The 23,683-nt window shown below is 37.1% G+C and overlaps 1 protein-coding gene across 1 annotated transcript in view; it reads left to right on the top strand.

The window, feature by feature from the left end:
* The window catches only part of GPR137C (G protein-coupled receptor 137C), a 70,283-nt gene that overhangs the window by 28,106 nt on the left and 18,494 nt on the right, over positions 1-23,683 (top strand). Inside the window, exons 2-3 of the mRNA XM_027572818.2 lie at positions 10,771-10,814; positions 12,289-12,517. Of these exons, the coding sequence (XP_027428619.1) occupies positions 10,771-10,814; positions 12,289-12,517 (273 nt within the window). The remainder of the gene's footprint in view (positions 1-10,770; positions 10,815-12,288; positions 12,518-23,683) is intronic.

Genomic DNA, 23,683 nt, shown 5'->3' with positions numbered 1-23,683 from the left:
CAGGTAAGTGTCTGCCTTCAGCTCAAATCATGATCTCAGGCTCCTGAGATGGAGCCCTGCACTGGGGCTCCCTGCTCAGCAGGGAACCTGCTTCTCCCTATCCCTCTGTACCTCCCCCCACACATGCTCTCTCTCTCTCTCAAATAAATAAATAAAATCTTTTAAAAAAATAGGTTGAAATTTTTTAATAAAATAAAGTGTGCTAATGATAACAGTATTTTAAATATTCATTAATTCAAAAATTCTAAATCAGTATTTTCTAAATTAGGGGCTACTATATGGGATAAAGGTGGGTTATATGATGAAAAACATTTGATATCCATCAATCCATATAATTCTTCATACCTTTGTTTTTTTATTTTATTTAAATTCAATTAATTAACATATAGTGTATTATTAGTTTCAGAGGTAGAATGCAGTGATTCATCAGTTGCGTATAACACCCAGTACTCATTACATCACATGTCCTCATTAATGCCTATCACCCAGTTACCCCATCCCCCCACCCACCTCCCCTCCAGCAACCCTCAGTGTGTTTCCTATAGTTAAGAGTCTCTTATGGTTTGTTTCCCTCTCTGACTTCGTCTTATTTTATTTTTCCCTCTCTTCCCTATGATCCTCTGTTTTGTTTCTTAAATTCTACATATGAGTGAAATCATATAATTGTCTTTCTCTGATAGACTTATTTCACTTAGCATAATACCCTCTAGTTCCATCCACATTGTTGCAAATGGTAAGATTTCTTTTTTGGGGGGCGCCTGAGTGTCTCAGTTAAGCAGCTGCCTTCGGCTTGGGTCATGATCCCAGGATCCTGGGATTGAGCCCCATGTGGGGCTCCCTGCTCAGTGGGAAGCCTGCTTCTCCCTCTCCCACTCCCCCAGCTTGTGTTCCCTCTCTCGCTCTCTCTGTCAAATAAATAAATAAAATCTTAAAAAAAAAGATTTCTTTTTTGATGGCTAAGTAATATTCCATTGTACTTCTTCATACCTTTGTAATAAAGAATAATATCCTTCTATAAATGGCCCATTTATTCAGTTTTTCTGACATTAAGAAAGACCTGGAAAGATATGGTCCCTCTGACATAAATTAACATCAGCAAGTCATTTAGATGTATGTTATTTACCATTCTAAACTTCAAAAAAAATCTACATAAAGTACATGTTTATTATGTTTCGTGAACTTTCATATTATCAAATAATATATAAATACTTGACATTTTTTATATTATTAACTTTTTTTACTCAGGATCATGTCCTGTTTGCTGTAGTCTACAAATACTTGGAATCTACCAGTATCAGATCACTGTTTGTAACCTTAGTATACTCTAAATGTGATTTAAGCACCTGGTTGAATCTATGATGCATTATAACATATTCTGCAAATCTGGGCAGATAGTTGACCTTTAATTCTTTCCTTATTCTGCTCAACTCCCTCTTAGGCCCATTATTTGTCCCTGTACATGACCTTAATCTTATTACACTTCCCACCCTCTTCCCATTCTGTTCTTCATTTGAAACTGTTAAATGCCTTCACTGAAATCTAGCTTTTTCTAGATGACACTTTGTGTATAAGGATAAACCGCCCCCCATCTCAATTTGTGGGAAGAACAATCAGCCTATTTTATGTTTCCCAATTACTGATGTTACAACATCATCATCTCTGAAATCCATGCCATCTGATTAGGTCATCATTGGCTATAATAATAACTTCTACTTTCCTGGATGAATCAGCACTTTCCTTCTTCTGGCGTGGTCTGCTGTTATATAGATCTTTTTAAAGCCATTATTGATAATCCATCAATGTGTCTCAATTCAGTGGCTTCTCAGAGCTCTAAAACCCTCCCTTTCTGTTTGAGCCACCAACAGCAAGGCCACACCTTGGCTCAGCTATTGAAAATGAAGCAATTCTTTAATACCCATCACCAGGGTATTAAAGAGGGCACATATTGAATGGAGCACTAGGTGTTATATGCAAACAATGAATCATGGAACACTACATCAAAAACTAATGATGTAATGTATGGTGACTAACATAACATAATAAAAAAAAATAAAAAGAAAAGGAAGCAATTCTTTTTAACCAGTGTCTTCTATCTCTTTTCCCTTGTACATCTTGAAATCATCCTTTAATCTGTTTTTCACCCTCATCTTAACTTTTAGTCACTTTACCACTTCTGTTTTCCCTACTCCATTAGCTTCTTTGTGTTATTTTTTGCACTTAGAACCTATAGTCAATTTAGTATTCCCCTTCCTTGACTTCCTGCTGTGCCAATATAGTTCATTCACCCACTTTTTCTTTCTCTATAGTAGTTTCACATGTTACAGTTTTAAATTATTATATGAAAAATGCAGCCTAGTTATTTGAACTTTTTATAATTGCATCTATTTTTTTCTATTAGATTATTTCAATTTAAAAATTAGGAAATCTTGGAGACAGTGTCCACTGTCAACTACCTGACTTTAACTGGACCTATCTGCTTCTCAAAATATTCCTTTGTAACCTTTTGTTCATGTGTTGAAAATGTTTTCCATATTATAAGTGCTTAAATCTAACATCCCTTCCCAGGATATGACCTTGCCTCCTACTTTACTAGAAAAAAATAGAATCCATCTGCCCAATTCTCTCATCCATCTTCTCTATATCAAAATGATTATATCCATGCTACATCCAAATTTCTGATTTTAACAGAGCTGGTTTATAGATTATTTTAAATTTTCTCTGCAGAACTCCTACTTTTTCTTCAACTATCTTTTCTAACCTCTTGACTCAAAAAAGTATGTGTTTTCCTTTTCTAGAGCCTTCTTTAACAATAGAACTCTCCCTTCCTCTCTCCTGCTCTCCATTTATCATTTCACCATCTCTAGTTTATTTCTGACCAGCAGATTATTAAATCAGAAACTGTGAAATGTCTGAGACCTTACCTTACTTGAAGGCTAACAGATTAGCTTGCCACAGTTGTATATACATATATTGACAGAAAACACAAGACCCATGGGGTCAGAGAAAAAAGACCATTTATTACTCATGGCAAAAACAACAACCAGGGCGCCTGGGTGGCTCAGATAGTTAAGCGTCTGCCTTCAGCTCAGGTCATGATCCCAGGGTCCTGGGATCGAGTCCCGCATCGGGCTCCCTGCCCCTTGGGAGCCTGCTTCTCCCTCTCTCTCTCTCTCTCTCTCTCTCTCTCTGTCTGTCTCTCATAAATAAATAAATAAAATCTTAAAAAAAAAAAAAACAAAGTAATGTCTTGCATCAGGTCCTGAGCCCCAATTCCCATATAGTTAACTCAGTGAGGGCCAGATGTTACTTGTACCTACAGCAAGATAATTTACAGGGTAAGAACCCTGAAATAAGGAAGGGAGACAGACAGTCAGACCTTATCTTTACTCTGGAATGTAAGCAAGGACAGATACAGAGACTTTATCATCCCCGCTCCCACACCCAAATGTCCCCAGGGAGAGAGATATTCTCTATCTTTATTCCACTAGCCAGGAAACAAATCTTCCCTCTGGACTTAAGGTAGACACTGTCTCTACTTTTCAAGGATGTTTGCTATGCAAAGCCCTTTGCTCAGAAGACCTGGACCATGCAGAAATGTGCAATGTTCATAGAGAAATGTCTCTCAACACGGATTTTCCCAGGTTTCTCTTATCTTCACATATATCTCATGTAGTCTATACTCACTATCTGTTGTTGTACTCTCTATTAACTCCTTGTACTTTTGTTCTGTTTATTTCACTGAAAACTATTCTCTCCAAGGTATCCATGACGTATGGTAACCCAACCAAATGGTCTTTTCTTAATCATTCTTGACTTTTTGCAGAATTTAATAAAGGCTATACTTGCTTCCTATTACGTCTAAACTACTCTGCTGTTTTCTGACTAATCTGATTCTTAGATCTGTCTCCTTTGCCTATCTCTCTTTCCTTCCCTCTTTTTGATTTTTCATTCTATTAGATGTGAACATATCACAGGTTGACTTTCTATTCTATATTGTTCCTTCAAATGTCTTCTAGTTTGAGTTTCAGTTGTCACCACTGTGGTGACTGTAATTTCCTTCTTATAATCCAAAACTCACCTATCTTCTCAATATTTCTGCCTGTATGTAATAAATTTTAAACCTAAGAATCAATTCCACATCTGACTTTTTAAAATTTTTGTCCGTGGTGCACTCATTCCATCAATGCTTTATTTTTTTTAAAGAACAAATTCATTCCTACGCACAGCAATCTACATGCATCTCCAAAGAATTGTGGTAAGTGAAAAAAATCCAATTCCAAGAGGTTACATACTGTATAATTTCATTCATATAACATTCTTTTCTTTTTTATCCAGTATAATTGTGTACAGTGTTATATTGGTTTTAGTGTACAATATAGTGATTCAACAATTCTGTACATTACTCACTGCTCATCACAATAAGTATACTCTTAATTCCCTTTACCTATTTCATCCATCCTTCCACTCACCTTCCCTCTGGCAACCACCAATTTGTTCTCTATATTTTCTCTAGGAGTCTTTTTTGTTATTTGTTTCTTTTTTTCTTTGTTCATTTGTTTTGTTTCTTAAATTCCATGTATGAGTGAAATCATATGGTATTTGTCTTTCTCTAACACTTCACTTAGACTAATACCCTCTAGATCCATCTCTATTGTTGCAAATGGCAAGATTTCATTGTTTTCTATGACTGAGTAATATTCCATTGTATACATGTACCACATCTTCTTTATCCATTCATCTATCAATGGACACTTGGACTGCTTCCATGTCTTGGCTATCATAAATAATGCTTCAGTAAACATAGAAGTGCGTATATCTTTTCATATTAGTGTTTTCATATTCTTTGAGTAAATACCCAGTAGTTGAATTACTGGATATTTAATTTTTTGAGGAACATCCATACTGTTTTCCACAGTGGCCACACCAGTTTGCATGCCCACCAATAATGCACGAAGGGTTCCTTTTTTCCCACATCCTCACCAAGACTCGTTCTTTCTTTTTTTTTTTTTTTTTGAAGATTTTATGTATTTATTTGTCAGAGAGAAAGAGAGAGAGAGCACAAGCAGGGAGAGCGGCAGGCAGAGGGAGAAGCAGACTCCCTGCCGAGCAAGGAGCCCAATGTGGGACTCGATCCCAGGACCCTGGGATCATGACCTGAGCTGAAGGCAGACACTTAACCAACTGAGCCACCTAGGCGTCCCAAGACTTGTTCTTTCTTGTGTTTTTTATTTTAGGCATTCTGACAGGTGGTATCTCATTGTGGCTTTGATTTGCATTTCCCGATAATGACTGATGTTGAGCATCTTTTCATGTGTATGTTGGCCATCTGTATGTCTTCTTTGGAGAAATGTCTGTTCATGTCTTCTGTCCATTTTTAATTAGATTATTTGGTTTTTTGCTATTGAGTTGTATAAGTTCTTCATATATTTTGGATATTAACCCCTTTTTGGATATATTGTTTGCAAATATCTTCTTCCATTCAGTAGGTTGTCTTTTTGTTTTGTTGATGGTTTCCTTTGTTATACAGAAGCTTTTTATTTTGATGTGGTCCCAATAGTTTATTTTTGCTTTTGTTTCCCTTGCCTGAGGAGACATAGCTAGATAAATGTTGCTATGGCCAATGTCAGAAAAACTATTGTTTGTGCTCTCTTCTAGTATTTTTATATTTTCAGTTCTCACATTTAGGTCTTTAGATTCATAACCTGAGAATGTGGTTGAGTAGACTCAGTCAAGTTCAACAATATTTTAACTAGAGTTCTTCACACTACTCTAATCCATTTTCCACACTTCACCTAAGAAATCAAACGTAAAATCATATTACAGAGTTTATGGGAGTTAAAGACTAATTCTTTAGCATTTTTATACAAGATCTCCACAACTGGGCAACTGCTTGCCCCTCCAATTTCACTTGTGCTGTATTTCACCAAAATTCTTGCTTTGACCTAAAATCACTGGTCATTTATTCCAACATGTTCTGAAAACTTACTATGAACCAAGCTTTATGCTCGGCACTGGGGCTATAAATATGAGTAAGTTATGGTGTCTCTTAAGAGGTAAATAAAAATGTAAATAAATACCATAAAATGTGATTAGTAAAGCAAGGATACAGAGTGGTGTTTCTCTTCCTAAGTCACTTAAGGTGACATATAAAAGATAACACTGGTAGTCTTGAAGGATGAGTTGGAATTTGTTATATGACACAGAAAGCTTATTTCAGGGAAAATAAAAACACATAGGAAGGCACAAAGATGTGAAACTGAATCCCTTATTTGAAGAGTTGTAGATAATCCAAAATGACTGACCATAAGATTGAAGATGGGGATAAAAGGATGCAATGATGGGAAGGTGGGACAAGATGATGAAAGACCTGTTTTGTCAAAAGGAGTGTGGGCTTTGTCCTGGAATAATATGATCAAATTTACTTTTTAAAATGAAAATGCCCCATAATAATAATAATTTATTCAGGCAATAGATGCCAAAACTAGTGGATGAAAGTTTGAAGAACAAAAGATACTTACATTGTAAATATCTCTCCACGTGGTACTCATTACAATGAGAAAAATGGTAGCTTAGTGGAGAAATTTGGTAGACACCACCTTAACCAATTACTCAGTGAGCATCACGATAATGAGATAAATCAACATCCTGAGCCTCCTGATATAATTCATTGAGAAGAACACAGCACCATCACTTCTGTGGTATTCCTACCAAAATGGATAACCTGAATCTAATTATGAAGAAACAGATAAACCCAAACTGAGAAGCATTCTACAAAATCACTGAAAAGACAAAAGGAAAAAATGAAAATTAAAGGAGATTAAATGCACAGATTAATGCATAATCCTGCTATTTTTCCCCAAAAATGGCATTATTGGAACAAAAGGCAAAATCTAAATAAGGTCTGAAGATTAGGTAATAGTATTGTATTGACATTCAATTTTATAATTTTCATAATTATATTGTGGTTACATAAGATAATTTTATTTTTTAAGGAAGTATACAATGAAGTACACATTTAGTGTTAAAGGAGTATCACATATACAACTTACTGTCAAATCATTTTTTTAAATCATGTTAAAACATGTTCATATATAGAACATATTGTTTATAGCAGCATTATTCACAATACCCAAAAGGTGGAGGCTACTCAAGTGTCCATTGATGGATGCATGGATAGACAAATTGTGATATATACATACAATGGAAACTTATTCAGCTTTTTTTTTGTCCTACATTTATGTTTATTAAAAACTGACATAAACAAACAAAACCTGTACAAAAAATATCCCCAATCATGTATCACTTTGAAATAGTAATCTTGAGAGACATTATCACCCAAGACCCCCTCTTCCTCTACCCTGACCACATCCTCTTCCTCGGCCTCAGCCTCGGCCTCTTCCTGTAATAGCTTCACTTTTCTTAGATTTCACCTTTGGTTCAACATCCACAAGTAGTGTATCCAGAGGTAAGCTGTCTGGTAGGATAAAATATCGGATGTTATTTCCTCGAATACTCAGTGTTTCCAGCTGTACCGGTTCTCTATTCTTCAAAGTCATTTTCACAGCTTTAAGATGGGTATTCATGTTGACATCTACACCTGTGATTGTTCCATGGACCTGTGTTCCATTCTTTAATTCGATGGTTACAGTTTCGTGATTCAATGATGAAACTGAACCTTATTCAGCTTTAAAGGGGATGGAAAATGTGACACGAGTTACAACATGGATGAACCTTGAAGACATTATGCTAAGTGATATAAACCAATCACAAAAGAACAAATACCATATGATTCCCCTTAGATGAGGTTACTAGAGCAGTCAAATTCACAGACAGAAAGTATAATGGTGGTTGCCAGGTGCTGGAGGAGAGAAGAATCAGGAGTTATTGTTTAATGAGAGTTTTAGTTTGGGGGGGTGAAAAAGTTCTGGAGATAGATGATGGTGATAGTTTGCTCAACGATGTGAATGTACTTAATGCAATTGAACTATACACTTAACAATGTTTAAATGGGAGCCACCTGGGTGGCTAAGTTGGTAAGCTCCTGACTCTTGGTTTCAGCTTAGGTCATGATATCAAGGTCATGGGATGGAGCCCAGTGTTGGACTCCAAGCTCAGCACAGAGCCTGCTTAAGTTTCTCTCTCCCTCTCCTTCTGCCCCTCCCCCCACTCTCTCTTTCTCTCTGTGTGTGTAAAATAAATATATAAGTCTCTAAAAAATGGTTGAGAGGTGCGTGGGTGGCTCAGTTGGTTAAGCATCTGCCTTTGGCTCAGGTCATGATCTCAGGGCGCTGGAATGGGCTGTGTCAGCCTCCTGCTCAGCAGGGAGTCTGCTTCTCCCTCTCCCTCTGCCCCCCCCATGCCCCCACTCTCTCTCTCTCAAATAAATTTAAAAAATCTTTTCACAAATGGTTAAATGGTGAGTTTTGTGTTATATATATTTTTAGTACAATTTATAAAAATAAAAATTAAAATTATATATAGACAGGTGAGAATAAAGGAAAAGTAGTAAAATGAACACTTACCTTCAAAAGATATAGATGAAATAAAGAATGGGAGCAGAGAAACCAACTGAAAAGGTGTTGTAATATGTACCTTAGTAGTGGAGACAGAAAATGGATTAGGGAGAATGATTAGGGAACTAATAGGGATAATATTTTAGACTCCTGTATCACATCTAGCTTCTGGTTAACCAAAAGACACAGATATGAGTGTGCACACAGGCTGCTATCTTTGCCTGAGCATTTACCTAACACTCATTTACCCTTCAGAACTTGGATCTGGCTCAAATGTGACTTCCTTTGAGAAGTCTTCACTGACTCTACACAGTCTTTCCCCTTTCTCCTTACCTCACACCATTTCTTCGACTGAATTAATCTTTCTCCCTTTTTAGATGTTGTGATGGTATCTTTTGCATTGATATCACAAGGTGTCAAAATATATGGTTTATCTGTTTCTTCAATAAACTCAGCTCCTTGAGAGCAGAAACAATTACTATATTTATGAATCCACAGCATCTTTCATAATGTGTGCTCAATAAATGCTTGAATGGAATTAGTAAGTTATTGAGTACTTACACTATTTTTCTTTATTTTGTTTTATACTTGCCTCTTTCTTTCCATGTCCCCAAAGTTCACACCCTATTTCAATAGTCCTATAACCATAGTTCCTCTGTACTAGCCTGTGCACTGATGCCAGGTTAATGAAATTTCGTATTTTGGAGTGTCTACATAAAAAAACTTCAGTATCTTCCCATCATCTAAATAAATAAAGTCCAAATTCACTAGTAAGAAATTAAGACCTGCGGGGCACCTGGGTGGCTCAGTCGGTTGGGCGTCTGCCTTCAGCTCAGGTCGTGATCCCAGGGTCCTGGGATTGAGCCCCACATCGGGCTCCCTGCTCGGCGGGAGGCCTGCTTCTCCCTCTCCTACTCCCCTTGCTTGTACTCTCTCTCTCTCTGTCAAATAAATAAAATCTTAAAAAAAATAAAAAGAAATTAAGACCTTCCACATTATGCTCTCAGAATTTACCATGTTTATTTCAAATTCTATTTACCTACCTACTTAATTTTATTCAACAAGTATTTGAGAACCTACCCTTTGCAAGGCTTTGTGAAGGAAGGAATTTACTAAATATGATATATGCTCATTATCTTTGTGTTCATTTTTTGGTCCCTTGTTTCCTTTTACTACTTCATTGCATCTTAGGGGAAAGTAATCTTTGGAGAACATTCAGCCATATTCATATTTAAGTAAGTACTTTCATTTCAAGACAAAATGTAAGTGGGACACCTGGGTGGCTCAGTCGGTTAAACATCTGCCTTCAGCTCAGATCAATGATCCTAGGGTTTTGCGATTGAGTCCTACATCCAGCTCCTTGCTCAGCAGGGAGCCTGCTTCTCCCTCTGCCTGCTCTGCCTGCAGCTCTCCCTACTTGTGCGCATTCTCTCTCTATCTCTCTGACAAATAAATAAATAAATAAAATCTTTAAAAAGAAAAAGACAAAATGTAAATAATATATTGAAGTTTAGAATAGGTGGCAAGCTGTCCAGCACAATGTCTGGCTCATAATAAAAGTTCAATAAATGTTTAAACTGGATTAACTCTGTTTAAATTTTTAATGATAGAAATTTAAATTTAAGACTATAACAAAGAAAATTATTATTGATTTAAGCCTTTGGAAACCCGCTTATTTTTACTTCGTGGTAGTTCAAATGTTAACACTTGAATTTACTTATGTTATTCGTAACATATTATTTTTAGTTGTATCACTTTGAAACACAAAGTCAAAACAAGTTTAACAATATTTGAGCCTGGGTGGCTCGGTCGTTAAGCGTCTGCCTTCCGCTCAGGTCATGATCCCAGAGTCCTGGGATTGAGCCCCGCATAGGGCTCCCTGCTCCGCGGGAAGCCTGCTTCTCCCTCTCCCACTCCCCCTGCCTGTGTTCCCTCTTTCGCTGTGTCTCTCTCTGTCAAATAAATAAAATCTTAAAAAAAAAAAAAAGAATATTTGGGCGCCTCGGTGGCTCAGATGGTTAAGCGTCTGCCTTCCGCTCAGGTCATAATCCCAAGGTCCTGGGACTTAGCCCCGGCATCGAGCTCCTGGCTCAGAGGGGAGCCGGCTTCTCCGTCTCCCTCTGCCTCTCTCCCTGCTCATGCTCTCTCTCTCTCTCTCTGTATCTCTGTGTCTCAAATGCATAAATAAAATCTTAAAAAAAAAAAGAATACTATATTACACGTTTTTTCAAAACCTTTTTCTATACTCTCTTTATAGGTTATATGTAAAGTCAGATGTGCCACTGAACTTGACAAACACAAGTAAGTTTCATGAGTACCAAGATCTAATTTTTTCACAATAGACTTTTCAAGGTAGAAGGGCATGGTAGTTGAAGGTCCTATAGCAATTTTATAGGAAGTCCAGTAGTTAGATTAGCACATGGGAAATGAATTGAGTAACGGACAGTTCTCCCCCTTCAGCCATATCGCTGCCTAACACATTTATTTTGCTGCTCTGCTACAGATAGAGTTTCCTAGGGCCCACACATACTAAAGTTAGATTTTACTGTTTGGGGCACGCATGTATAGTAGTATAGTTCCATGAAATAAGGAATGCTTCCGTACTAACGTCAAAAATGAGAGTGCTAAGCTGGGGAGTCAGGAGATTTGGGTTTCAGACCAATTCTCCCATTAACTTGTTGACCATACAACTCATTTAACATCTCTATACCTTGGTTTCCCCTGGGTATATGGGTAACTTCAAGGTCCACTTTAGGTTTCAAGTTATATATTATTATTTTTATTACATAATCTGAGAGAATACTAAGATCTGAACTTCTCAAACTAAAATCTTTGTACTTTGAATGTACACTTAAAAAAGATTGCTTGTTACAAATTACACATTATCTTCAATTAACCTCTTGTAAACTATTTCCAAACGCAGACAACATTTTATGATTCCCACTCTTGAAAGTGACCCAAAATAGAAGATATTAGGATGCCAAATAAATTCCTGGCTCATATTAATTGAGGTTATAAACATATTTGAATTGGGAATAGATAACTGTTGTAGCTACTTGTTACAAATATCCACACCTTACCTGAAGAGTCGCAGTGGTCTCATTTTTCTTAGGGGAATATAGTTGAGGAATTTCATTTTCAGAGTTGCTGTATATGCATAGTAAATATGCAACTTTATAGAAAGCCAGGGTATTGATGAGGTGCTTGAAACTCTACATATACTGTCCCTATGTTCTTCTTTGGTCATGTTTGAAAGTCATGTTTGCTATGGATAGTCAGAAGTTCATAAGAATTGAACATTATTTAAAACACATTTCCCTTAACCTCTTAAAATTAATATTAGTGATCAATTTAAATTTAGATAGAGTATATTAATTTTCCAAGCAAATTATAAAAGCCTGGTAATTCTTAGAATGGAAAGGTCAATGAAAATATGTTTAGTAGTTATAAAAATGAAAAGTGCAGGATTACTTTAATTAGTGTTAAGATAATCTTATATTATTCTTCCTGGTAGAGGCAACTGAGTTCAAGGCCCATTCAGTTATTTTTAAATTAATGTTTTAAAACCTAATGCCATTTTAAAATTGTTTAGATACTAATTTCATAACAGCAAAGATATCCCAAGTAACTCTGATTCTCAAATTTATATTTAATGAAATTATAAAGATTTTAAGCTGACAGTATTATTGTACCTGAAGTAGCACACTAATTCAGAATTAAGTCTACTCTCTCATTAATATATAAACATCTAATAAATTTATTTTTTTTCTTTCAGAATTCTGTTGCATTTGGGCTTTATATTGGCAAGCCTTCTTTTTTTAGTTGTGAACTTGACTTGTGCAATGCTAGTCCACGGAGATGTCCCAGAAAATCAGTTGAAATGGACTGTGTTTGTTCGAGCATTAATTAATGATAGCCTGTTTATTCTTTGTGCCATCTCTTTAGTTAGTTACATATGCAAAATTACAAAAATGTCATCAGCAAATGTCTACCTCGAATCAAAGGTAAGCATATTTCTTAAATTTATACTTGAAAATCTAGCTTCAAATCCTCATCCTATGAAGCATATTTTAATGGAAAGCTTATGTTTTTTAAAAAGTGTTCTGAATGTAAGGTACATTTTTGAGCTTGAAAGAATGGTCACAAGATATTAAAAGGCATTCAAAACTTGGCCCTTACTAAATAATAGTTTTTTAAAAGTTTATATTGAGCATATTGTATTTTCTGTACTTATATCCTCTGCATAGGAGGGTAAATGAAATAAACTAGAATTTACGTGAATGTATCACAAATGGTCTAATATATAAGCCGCACTAACAATTTAAGATTTCGTCAGTAACGGTGACAATATCGCGATTAAACAAATTTACCAGATTATGTCTACATACATTTGGGTTAGCAGTGTTAAGATGTCATACTTCTAAGGTGGCGTTTATTTGTATAAAGATTTAGCAAATGTTACATCATCCCATCAAATGAAGACCCTATGATTTTAAAACAGCTAGTCATGTAATTAAATTTATAAATGCCTTGCTTCTGCCTTTCCTTATACTTTGTTTGGATCAGCAAACAGAGGCCAATGCTAACTTATTAACAAAGAACCATAGAAGTTTCTACTGTTGGTTGACAATGTGGTTGAGCAGGAATCAGTCATCACAGTGTATATGTGTCACTGGGTATGTGGGTATAGATGTGTGGATTTGGGGGTGCGATTTATATATACATATGAGCTTGCCCTAATTTAGCATCATTATCTGTTCACTGAAGATAAGCAAGCTAGTCTCTTAAACAGAACTGTTCTCTGAAATGTAGTTAGACTTCTATATTGTTGTCCTCTTTCATATAATCCTAGTAAAAGCAAGGTGCTTTAATTGAATGTATGGTAGTCAACTTGTCCTTTAAATTTAGGTAGATACTTTAATTTTAGTTTTTAAACGTGTTATCAGTAGAATGCAGGCTAAATATAGATATAAAAATAAAAATATATATTCAGAGAGAGAGAGAGAGACTTTCAAACCTATTAACCTTACCTGGAAAGTTATTGTATCCAATTTCTATCCTAAAAAGTTCCCAAATGTAAATATTTTTGCTAATTCTGGCTTCAGTTTAGTGTTAAAAATGATACTGTTACGGTAATAATCTTTTGGTGTAGCAACAGCATCTCGACTTAATGTAATAACATCGCCATAACATTCATACCTTGTGCTTATCTAGTGATAAAGCATAAATAGATGTGGTTGAATTTGAAAGGCTTCTTTTTGGGTGCCCGGGTGGCTCAGTCGTTAAGCGTCTGCCTTCAGCTCAGGTCCTGGGATCGAGCCCCACATGGGGCTCCCTGCTCGGCGGGAAGCCTGCTTCTCCCTCTCCGACTCCCCCTGCTTGTGTTTCCTCTCTCACGGTGTCTCTCTCTGTCAAATAAATTAAAAAAAAAAAAAATCTTAAAAAAATAAATAAATAAAAGCCTTCTTTTCTGGATATCTAACAACTTTTAAAGTTTGGATTTACTTACTTTGAAATAGATATTTCTCTGCATATAGTAAAGTTGCCAGGGGCGCCTGGGTGGCTCAGTTGGTTAAGCGACTACCTTCGGCTCAGGTCATGATCCTGGAGTCCCGGGATCAAGTCCCACATCGGGCTCCCTGCTCAGCGGGGAGTCTGCTTCTCCCTCAGACCCTCTTCCCTCTCGTGCTCTCTATCTCTCATTCTCTCTCTCTCAAATAAATAAAATCTTAAAAAAATAAATAAATAAATAAAATAAAGTTGCCAATCTGAGAGGAAAATCTCATCTGATAACTCCTCCAGAATTATTTCAAACATCTTCCTCTATCATATGAAAGGTATTCATTTTTTTATTATTATTATTTTAGAAGTCTTACATTTAAAAGGTGCATGGATTCAGAATTCTCTAGGAACATTAGAAAGACATGCTTAAATACATGCCTTTAAAGGTAAACATAATGTGAGATACTAGATTATTTGTATTACATTGTATTGTTATGTAGTTCTTGGTCTTCCTAACTAGGTTATAAACTTATTTATTCAAAGAGTACAGGGCACCTGGGTGGCTCAGTTGGTTAAGCAACTGCCTTCAGCTCAGGTCATGATCCTGGAGTCCCGGGATCGAGTCCCACATCGGGGTCCCTGCTGAGCAGGGAGTCTGCTTCTCCCTCTGACCCTCCCCCCTCTCATGCTCATTCTCTCTCTCAAATAAATAAATAAAATCTTTAAAAAAAAAAGTACATCGTGTTGCTTCCATGTTCTCCTTGTAAAATCACTAGGCCCATTTTTATTTTTTTACTTCTGTACAGGAATAGTCATTTCTTTTATTCAATCAACAAATATAGGCTGAACATCTACCTCTGCCGCTTTCAAACTGAGTCTGCTTCCTACCCTAAGAGCATTTCCTGAAAGCTCAGACTTTGGTCTTCAGTTTTTCTTTTTATTCTTCTTTCCTTCTACATATTCAGGGATAATGAGATCTTCCATGATTTGTTTCAACTCAATCTTACCTACCTTATTTCTAAATGACACACAATATTCTTTCCTGTCTCTGTATCCTTAGACTATTTCATTTTCCAGGAACATCTCTCACCCACCCAGTGCTCTACACCTGTGTGTCCTCATCTTACCAAACTTTGAAGGCATAACTCTAGTGTTTCCCATTTTTATGAACTTAATTTGATTCCTTCTCCTTCACTTCAAAAATAAAATTTAGAAACAACTATCTGAATTTTCTTTAAATTTTTTTTTTTTATTTGGTTAGCAACTAGGACAGTGCTGTGTATTGGTTCTCTTTTTCAAAGTAGCAACTCTGGGGGTTTTTAAATATTAGTTATTGTCAATTTGAATAGTTTATTTCTGCTCTTTCATTTTTTTATTTTCTTACATATTTAAGGTTTTTACTTTGTCCTTTGTGTTCTTACGTAGATACATGATTTATTATTTTGTAAACAAGATATTTAGAGTGATATGTTTTCTCAAGTACTGCTTTGGCAGCTTCCCATCATCCTGTTATATTGTACCAACATTCTTATTTAACAAAACCGAAGGAAATTTTCTGTTTCAATTTCAGCCATGTCTCCAACATTACATACTTATGTATCAATGTGAATTAGATATTATCTTTATCTATAGGTCTTCCTTCAACTTATTTTGGTGGAAGGTCTAAAATTTAAACATCTATCCTATTCAGGTCCCCCGACTTCCCTGAGAAGTTATCAGTTTTACCCTCTGTTTGAGTGTCTATGCATATGAATCTGGCTTACTAAACATTATAGAATTTCTGTACTCCAGGTTCTTGAAATAAACTCTTAACTGTTAAATTCAAAAACTTAATCGCCAGAAAGATTACCTGAAGAGATATCTAGTCTTTCCTATCTATTCTACAGTTTATCTTTAGCCCAGTCCACAAGTTTTGTACTCAGACTACATTGTACCATGGATAGAATTGTCTGTTCTGACCTGTACTTTGACATCATGCTTTGGCCTGTACAAAGAAATATGTAAGGAATGTTTATCTTAAAAGTCACTATTGTATAATGTTCTTGAGGATATCATCTACACAGTGTTCCACAGAAGAGATCTTTTTCTCCAGTTCAGTACCAGGTGAAATAGTATTGATTAAATCCTTTTTTTCTCTGACCACTATGCCATTCAGGGCAAACATGTGGCTCACCTCTATATCAATCATAGATGACCTTATGATATCCACTTTGGTTTCTGGCTCTACCTCTAGTTTTATTTCATTTTCTTATTTCCCAGCGCCACCACACACATACACATTCCTGTGTATTTTTTTATTTTGTGTGCATCTCTGTAACTACTTCAAATTCTCTTTTGCTGAGGGTGGTATAAGTAAAAAATGGTATTGGATATATTTTGGATATGTTTATATCTTTTTTTCAGATATACCAATTTTTAGTTAATTTGGAAAGACCTTAGTGAAGTGTCATAATGATTAAGAGCTGGAAACCTGAGATCAAGGAAATAAGGCCATAAATCCCATCTCCTGTTTACTGGCTATGTGGCATTGGACAAGTAACAGCATCTCTAAGCTTCAGTCAGCTGATCTGTAAAATGGAAATAATGATAGTGCTGATCTTATAGGTTGTTATTAGGGTAAGGTCGTACCTTGTAAGGTGGTTAAAAGGACTAAATGAAATTTTATATAAAGTGCTTGGTATAATGCCTAGCACTTGGGAAGCGCTTTTAAATGTTAGCTATTATGATCCTAACATGTACTAAGAGATGGTAATGTAGTTTCAGGAAGTTCTTGAATACCTGAAATTGTTGGCAAAATTTAACTGGAAAGGGGTCCTATATATGTAATCAAATTCTCAAAAGGAACAGTGATCCAAAACAGAGTAAGAATCATTGAAGAAGCGAATTTCTCTTTTAAATATTTTATTTAAATTTTACGTGACTCCACCTTATTTATGTACCATTCCACACAGCTTTTGATAAAGGTTGACGTCTCTAATAGGTCACATTTCATCTAATATTTAACTAGCTTCCCTTTAAAATTTTTAGAAAAAAATATTGTTGAAATTCTGTAATGGCATTTTTAATTGTAGGCATTTTTGTTCTGAAAACTACTGTATCTTTTATTACAATCTCAATATTCTTTTATTTGCATGGTCATGATAGATGATGCTATCTTAACTTTTCATCTATTGCTAACATTTCAAGTGTGTCTCATTAACTTAAAATATAGACTTGTTGGGGTTTTAACAAACCCTTTATATGGTAAACAAATAGTTTGTATTTATTGACATGATTATGTGTTACTATTGGTCTTTTTCTCCCATTAGGTTTTTTTTTATTGCTGTTTGCTTTGCCTTCGTTTCTATGATTTCTGTGGTACATTTGAATTTATTTAATTTTTATCAGAATTGTAACATAACTTTTTTTAAATTTTTTATTGTTATGTTAATCACCATATATTACATAATTTGTTTTGGTGTAGTGTTCCATGATTCATTGTTTGTTCATAACACCCAGTGCTCCATGCAGAATGTGCCCTCTTTAATACCCATCACCAGGCTAACCCATCCCCCTACCCTCCTCCCCTCTAGAAACCTCAGTTTGTTTTTCAGAGTCCATCATCTCTCCTGGTTCGTCTCCCCCTCTGACTTACTCCCCTTCATTCTTCCTCTCCTGCTATCTTCTTCTTTTTCTTTTTTCTTAAAATATGTTGCGTTATTTGTTTCAGAAGTACAGATCTGTGATTCAACAGTCTTACACAATTCACAGCGCTCACCGTAGCACATACCCTCCCCAATGTCTATCACCCAGCCACCCCATCCCTCCCACTCCCGACCACTCCAGCAACCCTCAGTTTGTTCCTGAGATTAAGAATTCCTCTTATCAGTGAGGTCATATGATACATGTCTTTCTCTGATTGACTTATTTCACTAAGCATAACACCCTCCAGTTCCATCCACGTCGTTGCAAATGGCAAGATCTCATTCCTTTTGATGGCTGCATAATATTCCACTGTGTATATATACCACATCTTCTTTATCCATTCATCTGTCGATGGACATCTTGGCTCTTTCCACAGTTTGGCTATGGTGGACATTGCTGCTATAAACATTGGGGTGCACATACCCCTTCGGGTCCCTACATTTGTATCTTTGGGGTAAATACCCAGTAGTGCAATTGCTGGATCGAATGGTAGCTCTAATTTCAACTGTTTGAGGAACCTCCATACTGTTTTCCAGAGGGGTTGCACCAGCTTGCATTCCCACCAACAGTGTAGGAGGGTTCCCCTTTCTCCACATCCCCGGCAACATCTGTCGTTCCCTGACTTGTTAATTTTAGCCATTCTGACGGGTGTGAGGTGGTATCTCATTGAGGTTTTGCTTTGGATTTCCCTGATGCCGAGCGATGTTGAGCACTTTTTCATGTGCCTGTTGGCCATTTGGATGTCTTCTTTGGAAAAATGTCTGTTCATGTCTTCTGCCCATTTCTTGATTGGATTATTTGTTCTTTGGGTGTTGAGTTTGATAAGTTCTTTATAGATTTTGGATACTAGCCCTTTATCTGATATGTCATTTGCAAATATTTTCTCCCATTCTGTCGGTTGTCTTTTGGTTTTGTGGACTGTTTCTTTTGCTGTGCAAAAGCTTTTTTTTTTTTAATTTTTTTTTTTAAAGATTTTATTTATTTATTGGACAGAGAGAGACAGCGAGAGCAGGAACACAAGCAGGGGGAGTGGGAGAGGGAGAAGCAGGCTTCCTGCTGAGCAGGGAGCCTGATGTGGGACTCGATCCCAGGACCCTGGGATCATGACCTGAGCCGAAGGCAGATGCTTAACGACTGAGCCACCCAGGCGCCCTGTGCAAAAGCTTTTTATCTTGATGAAATCCCAATAGTTCATTTTTGCCCTGGCTTCCCGTGCCTTTGGTGATGTTTCTAGGAAGAAGTTGCTGCGGCTGAGGTCGAAGAGGTTGCTACCTGTGTTCTCCTTTAGGATTTTGATGGACTCCTGTCTCACGTTTAGGTCTTTCAACCATTTGGAGTCTATTTTTGTGTGTGGTGTAAGGAAATGGTCCAGTTTCATTCTTCTGCATGTGGCTGTCCAATTTTCCCAACACCATTTGTTGAAGAGACTGTCTTTTTTCCATTGAACATTCTTTCCTGCTTTGTCAAAGATAAGTTGACCATAGAGTTGAGGGGCCATTTCTGGGCTCTCGATTCTGTTCCATTGATCTATGTGTCTGTTTTTGTGCCAGTACCATACTGTCTTGATGATGACAGCTTTGTAATAGAGCTGGAAGTCCGGAATTGTGATGCCGCCAGCTTTGCTTTTCTTTTTCAATATTCCTCTGGCTATTGGGGGTCTCTTCTGGTTCCATACAAATTTTAGGATTATTTGTTCCATTTCTTTGAAAAAAGTGGATGGCATTTTGATGGGTATTGCATTGAATGTGTAGATTGCTCTAGGTAGCATTGACATCTTCACAATGTTGGTTCTCCCAATCCATGAGCATGGAACGTTTTTCCATTTCTTTGTGTCTTCTTCAATTTCTTTCCTGAGTATTTTATAGTTTTCTGAATACAGATCCTTTGCCTCTTTGGTTAAATTTATTCCTAGGTATCTTATGGTTTTGGGTGCAATTGTGAATGGGATCGACTCCTTGATTTGTCTCTCTTCTGTCTTGTTGTTGGTGTATAGGAATGCCACTGATTTCTGTGCATTGATTTTATAGCCTGCTACTTGACTGAATTCCTGTATGAGTTCTAGCAGTTTTGGGGTGGAGTCTTTTGGGTTTTCCACATACAGTATCATATCATCTGCAAAGAGTGAGAGTTTGACTTTCTCTTTGCCGATTTGGATGCTTTTGATTTCTTTTTGTTGTCTGATTGCTGTGGCTAGGACTTCTAATACTATGTTGAATAGCAGTGGTGAGAGTGGACATCCCTGCCGCGTTCCTGACCTTAGGGGAAAAGCTCTCAGCTTTTCCCCATTGAGAATGATATTCGCTGTAGGTTTTTCGTAGATGGCTTTTATGATATTGAGGTATGTACCCTCTATCCCTATACTCTGAAGAGTTTTGATCAAGAAAGGATGCTGTACTTTGTCAAATGCTTTTTCTGCATCTATTGAGAGGATCATATGATTCTTGTTCTTTCTTTTGTTAATGTATTGTATCACGTTGATTGATTTGCGGATGTTGAACCAGCCTTGCAGCCCAGGGATAAATCCCACTTGGTCGTGGTGAATAATCCTTTTAATGTACTGTTGGATCCTATTGGCTAGTATTTTGGTGAGAATTTTTGCATCCATGTTCATCAAGGATATTGGTCTGTAATTCTCCTTTTTGATGGGGTCTTTGTCTGGTTTTGGGATCAAGGTAATGGTGGCCTCATAAAATGAATTTGGAAGTTTTCCTTCCATTTCTATTTTTTGGAACAGTTTCAGGAGAATAGGTATTAATTCTTCTTTAAATGTCTGATAGAATTCCCCTGGGAAGCCATCTGGCCCTGGGCTTTTGTTTCTTGAGAGATTTTTGATGACTGCTTCAATTTCCTTAGTGGTTATAGGTCTGTTCAGGTTTTCTATTTCTTCCTGGTTCAGTTTTGGTAGTTGATACATCTCCAGGAATGCACCCATTTCTTCCAGGTTATCTAATTTGCTGGCATAGAGTTGCTCATAATATGTTCTTATAATTGTTTGTATTTCTTTGGTGTTGTTGTGATCTCTCCTCTTTCATTCATGATTTTGTTGATTTGGGTCATTTCTCTTTTCTTTTTGATCAGTCTGGCCAGGGGTTTATCAATCTTGTTCATTCTTTCAAAGAACGAGCTCCTAGTTTCGTTGATCTGTTCTACTGTTCTTTTGGTTTCTATTTCATTGATTTCTGCTCTGATCTTTATTATTTCTCTTCTCCTGCTGGGTTTAGGCTTTATTTGCTGTTCTTTCTCCAGTTCCTTTAGGTGTAGGGTTAGGTTGTGTATTTGAGACCTTTCTTGTTTCTTGAGAAACATAACTTTTAACATTAAAATGCATACTGATGGGCGCCTGGGTGGCTCAGTTGGTTAAGCGTCTGCCTTCGGCTCAGGTCATGATCCTGGGATCCTGGGATCAAGTCCCATATCGGGCTCCCTGCTCTGCGGGGAGCCTGCTTCTCCCTCTCCTCCCCACTTGTGCTCTCTCTCACTATCTGTCTATCTCAAATAAATAAATAAAATCTAAAAAAAAAAAATGCATACTGATGGGGCTTTTGGGTGGCACAGTTGGTTTAGTGTCCAACTCTTGGTTTCAGCTCAGAGTGTGGTCTTAGGGTCATGAGATCAAGCCCCACATTAGGCTCTGAGCTCCAGGCTTTAGGCTCCGAGCTCCAGGCTCTGTGCTCCATGCTCCAGGCTCGGGGCTTGAGGCTCTAGGCTCAGGGTGAAGTCTGCTTAAGATTCTCTCACTGTCTACCCCTCTCCCCAGCTCGTGCTCGCACTCACTCTATCTCTCAAATAAATAAATTTTGGGGGGCGCCTGGGTGGCTCAGTTGGTTAAGTGACTGCCTTCGGCTCAGGTCATGATCCTGGAGTCCTGGGATCGAGCCCCGCATCAGGCTCCCGGCTCAGCAGGGATTCTGCTTCTCCCTCTGACCCTCCCCCCTCTCATGCTCTCTGTCTCTCATTCTCTCTCTCAAATAAATAAATAAAATCTTAAAAAAAATAAGTAACTCTTTTAAAAAATAAATGTATACTGATAAAATTATTTTTACTCTAATATTCCTGTCCATTTCAGAAAAAAATAAGAATTATAAAAATATAGAACATATATTATTTTTTAAAAGATTTTATTTATTTATTTAACAGAAAGAGAGACAGTGAGAGAGGGAACACAAGCAGGGGGAGTGGGAGAGGGGGAAGCAGGCCTCCCGCCGAGCAGGGAGCCCAATGTGGGGCTCCATCCCAGGATCCTGGGATCATGACCTGAGCCGAAGGCAGACGCTTAACGACTGAGCCACCCAGGCGCCCATAGAACATATTATCATTTTTAATGAACAAAATAACTTATCAGCACAAAAAGTTTTAAACCAATGTAGATGCTTAGTCCCTATAATGATAGGTTGGGATTATCTGTATAAAAGACCACTCAGTAGCATGGTTGGAATAAAAGTTAAGCTTTTAAGTTTATTTCTCTGGTCAGGGATATGCACAAATTTATATCTAGGTAGGAGTGTAAAAGGAATCATTGTCTGATACTTAGTCTCGGATCAGCTTGTCTCTCAGTCCAGTCAGCCATTTACAAATAATGCATTCTCTCTCTCTCCTGAATTTGTAAGTTTTATTTACTATGTAAACCTTTCTGTCCAATGTTCACTCAACACTTTATCCATATTAATTTAATGTATTGGAATGGGAAACAGTATCAGCATCTTGCAGAGACACAGTAACATTCAATTTGACTGATTTCTGATCTTTTCATGCAGACCCGCTGATCCTATAAAACCAAGGCAGTGGTTTATAGTAATTTAAGCCGTAATTAAAGAAATAGGCTAAAATACTATGAGTGGCTCTCTTCCACCACCCCGAAATAACCAGAATTTGGGGAGGATGCTGGTAGGGAAATAGAGGCTGCACCATCCTCTGTAATGGTATGATTACCACTTTCCCAGTACTTTACTATAATTTCTCTTGAATTATGAGGATTTACTCTATCCATCTTAAGTTGTGGCACTTCTTTACTTTGCTGCCTTCATTACTCCAGTTCTTATACCCCAAGTCTTACTTCTTATTCTGTTGCTGAGTAGACCCACCACACACTTGTTCCATTTTTAAAAATTCATAGGAGCCAGAGATCTAATTTCATTGTCTTTGCAGCATGAAACTATTTTTGAAACTGTTTAGATCTTATAGTTATCAAAATTCAGTTGACCCTTGAACAACAGAGGGATTAGAGACACTGACCCACTACACAGTTTAAAACCCACATATGACAGGGTGCCTGGGTGGCTCAGTTTGGTTAAGCGGCTGACTCTTGATTTTGGTTCAGGTCATGATCTCGGGGTCCTGGGATCGAGCCCCATATTGGGGCTCTGTGCTTAGCGGGGAGTCTGCTTGAGATTGTCTCTCACACTCTCCCTCTGCCCTTTCACCCACTCATACTCTCTCTCTCATAAATAAATAAATCTTTTTAAAAAGTAAAATAAAATAAAATCCACATATAACTTTTGACTCCCCAAAAACTTCTTCTAATATCTTTGTTTCTTTTCAAGTATAGGTGACACACTGACTCCTCAAAAATTTAACTACTAATAGCCTACTGTTGACTGGAAGCCTTACCAATAATATAAACAGTCAGTTAACATATACTTTGTTTGTATATTATATGTATTATATATTGTTTCCTTATAATAAAGTAAACTAGAGGAAAGAAAATGTTATTAAGAGGATCATAAATAAGTAAGGGTGCCTGGGTGGCTCAGTTGGTTAAGTGCCTGCCTTCAGCTCAGGTCATGATCCTGGGGTCCTGGAATCGAGCCCTGAGTTGGGCTCCCTGCTCAGCAGGGAGTCTGTTTCTCCCTCTCCCTCTGACTCTCCCCCCTGCTCGTGCTCTCACTCATGCTCTCTCTGTCTCTCTCCCTCTCTCTGTCTCAAATGAATAAATAAAAAGTCTTTAAAAAAAAAGAAAATCATAAGCAAGAGAAAATAAATTTACA

The sequence above is a fragment of the Zalophus californianus genome, chromosome 6, assembly GCF_009762305.2.
Source record: "Zalophus californianus isolate mZalCal1 chromosome 6, mZalCal1.pri.v2, whole genome shotgun sequence".
NCBI lineage: Eukaryota > Metazoa > Chordata > Mammalia > Carnivora > Otariidae > Zalophus > Zalophus californianus.
This window is presented reverse-complemented; position numbering and strand designations above follow the sequence as displayed.